Here is a 1,990-nt window from a genome sequence, read left to right on the forward strand (position 1 = left end):
TATGGAAGAAACAGAGGAAGAGTTCTGCATGTCACACCCAGAGGAATAGGTTGGAGGATCTCATCCTTAGCACCTTGATACAATATCAACTGAAGAGTGGCTGAGAAAAATCGAAAGACCAGGAGTGTCCCATTCCCACAAACAAAAACCACCCATAGAAAATAGAGGTAAACGCTTTATTCTAAAAAATTAATTATTTTCACTCTTCCTATTTTTATCCCTCTGCCTCTCCAATCAAGCATTTCCAGAAAATGGTCAATTCCACCATGGTGACTGAGTTTATCCTCGCAGGCTTTGCTGATGCCTGGAAGCTGAGGTGACTGCAAGGTCTGGTATTCCTACTGATGTACCTGGCTACTAATTTAGGGAATCTTCTGATTATCACTTTCACCACCATCGACCAGAAACTGCACACACCTATGTCCTTCTTCCTCAGGAATCTATCCATCTTGGACATGTGCTGCATTTCTGTTACTGTCCCTAATGCCTGTGCCCAATCTCTCACTGGCAAGAGGACCATTTCTGTGGCTGCATGCACAACTCAGATCTTCTCGGTCATTTACTGTGCATATGTGGAGGTGATGTTTCTCACTATAATGGCCCAAGATCGCTATGTGGCAATCTGCCAGCCCCTCTGCTATCCAATTAACATGAACCACCAATTCTGTGTCCAAATGACACTGACTTCTCTACTCAGTGGTCTTGTCTATGCAGGTGTGCACACTGGCAACACGTTCCAGCTGCCTTTCTGTAAGTCCAATGTAATCCACCAGTTCTTCTGTGACATCCCCTCACTGCTGAGGCTCTCCTGCTCTGACACCTTTAGAAATGAACTCTTAATTTTTGTTTCTTCCATAGGGATATGTGGTAGTTGCTTTATTGTCATTGCTATATCATATACACGCATATTGTCTATGGTGCTCAACTTTCCAACAAGAGAGCAAGGGAAGGCCTTTTCCACCTGCATCCCTCATATCCTTGTGGTGTCTGTCTTCCTCAGTTGTGGTTTCTATGAGTACCTAAGGCCTTCAGTAAACTCTGAAACAACTCAGGACATGATTTTTTCTGTATTTTATACCATAGTTCCTCCATTCTTGAATCCTATCATCTACAGTCTTAGAAATAAACAGGTAAAGAAATCTGTAAGAAAAGTCATATTAGGAAAGTGTTATTCAGGAAAATAATAAAGGTACATTTCAAGGTAATCTAAATTTCACTGAATAAATGGAAAACATATAAAACACACTTCAAGTCTAAATTTTACATTTCAGACTGACAATTCCAGGGCCATCCTATCAAGACCTAAGTACTCAATGTTGTAAAATACTTTGTTTTACATTGCCGTTTCAATTTACCCCTCATACGATATGGATTGAAGAAATTTTAGCAGTAGTATATTTAACAAGTGGATATTATTCAAAGTATTTGTTGAAAATAATTTTACATTGTATATCCTTATTATTCATCAACTATTTAGCAATATAAATATCAAAAATGACTCAAATGAACCATAACAAACATAATACGGGAATACCTTGTTGGCTATACTACTTGACCTTATTCAGTGAAATGTGACATAAATATTCAAGTGATATGGTCCCCACTTAAATTAATCTTTTTGAAAATAAAAATAAATTCAAAAGAAATTATAATCTAAGATATATTTGGAGTCAAACTAATACTGCGGTCCATCTGGTAAGTGAAAAAGAAAAATAATACGCAGTGAAAGAGAACTGAGGGAACAATGGCTGCAGCCAACTTTTTTATGATGGAGAAATTCCTTGCCCTTTGCTGAGGGAGGGTACACTGTACCTTTATTGTCTGAGTTAGTTTGGTTTTTATTTGAGCAACCCCATGAATGACCCATTTTCAGGGGATAAAATGTTGTGACTGGACACAGGTCAAATTTTTAGTAGTTTTTCTTTCAGATGACTTCCCTCTCACATATTTTTCTGAGTAAAGAGTCATTTCTGACAATTATGAGAAAAGA

General features: G+C 37.9%; 1 protein-coding gene across 1 annotated transcript; it reads left to right on the top strand.

Annotated features, from left to right (window-relative positions):
* Positions 1-251: 251 nt before the first annotated feature.
* On the top strand, positions 252-1,184 carry LOC103544858 (olfactory receptor 14C36). Its single transcript, XM_008511638.2, is given in 1 exon segment — positions 252-1,184. A coding segment is annotated over 1 exon segment (933 nt).
* The last annotated feature ends 806 nt before the right edge of the window (positions 1,185-1,990 follow it).

The sequence above is a fragment of the Equus przewalskii genome, unplaced genomic scaffold (assembly GCF_037783145.1).
Source record: "Equus przewalskii isolate Varuska unplaced genomic scaffold, EquPr2 contig_R1842, whole genome shotgun sequence".
Classification (NCBI taxonomy): Eukaryota; Metazoa; Chordata; class Mammalia; order Perissodactyla; family Equidae; genus Equus; species Equus przewalskii.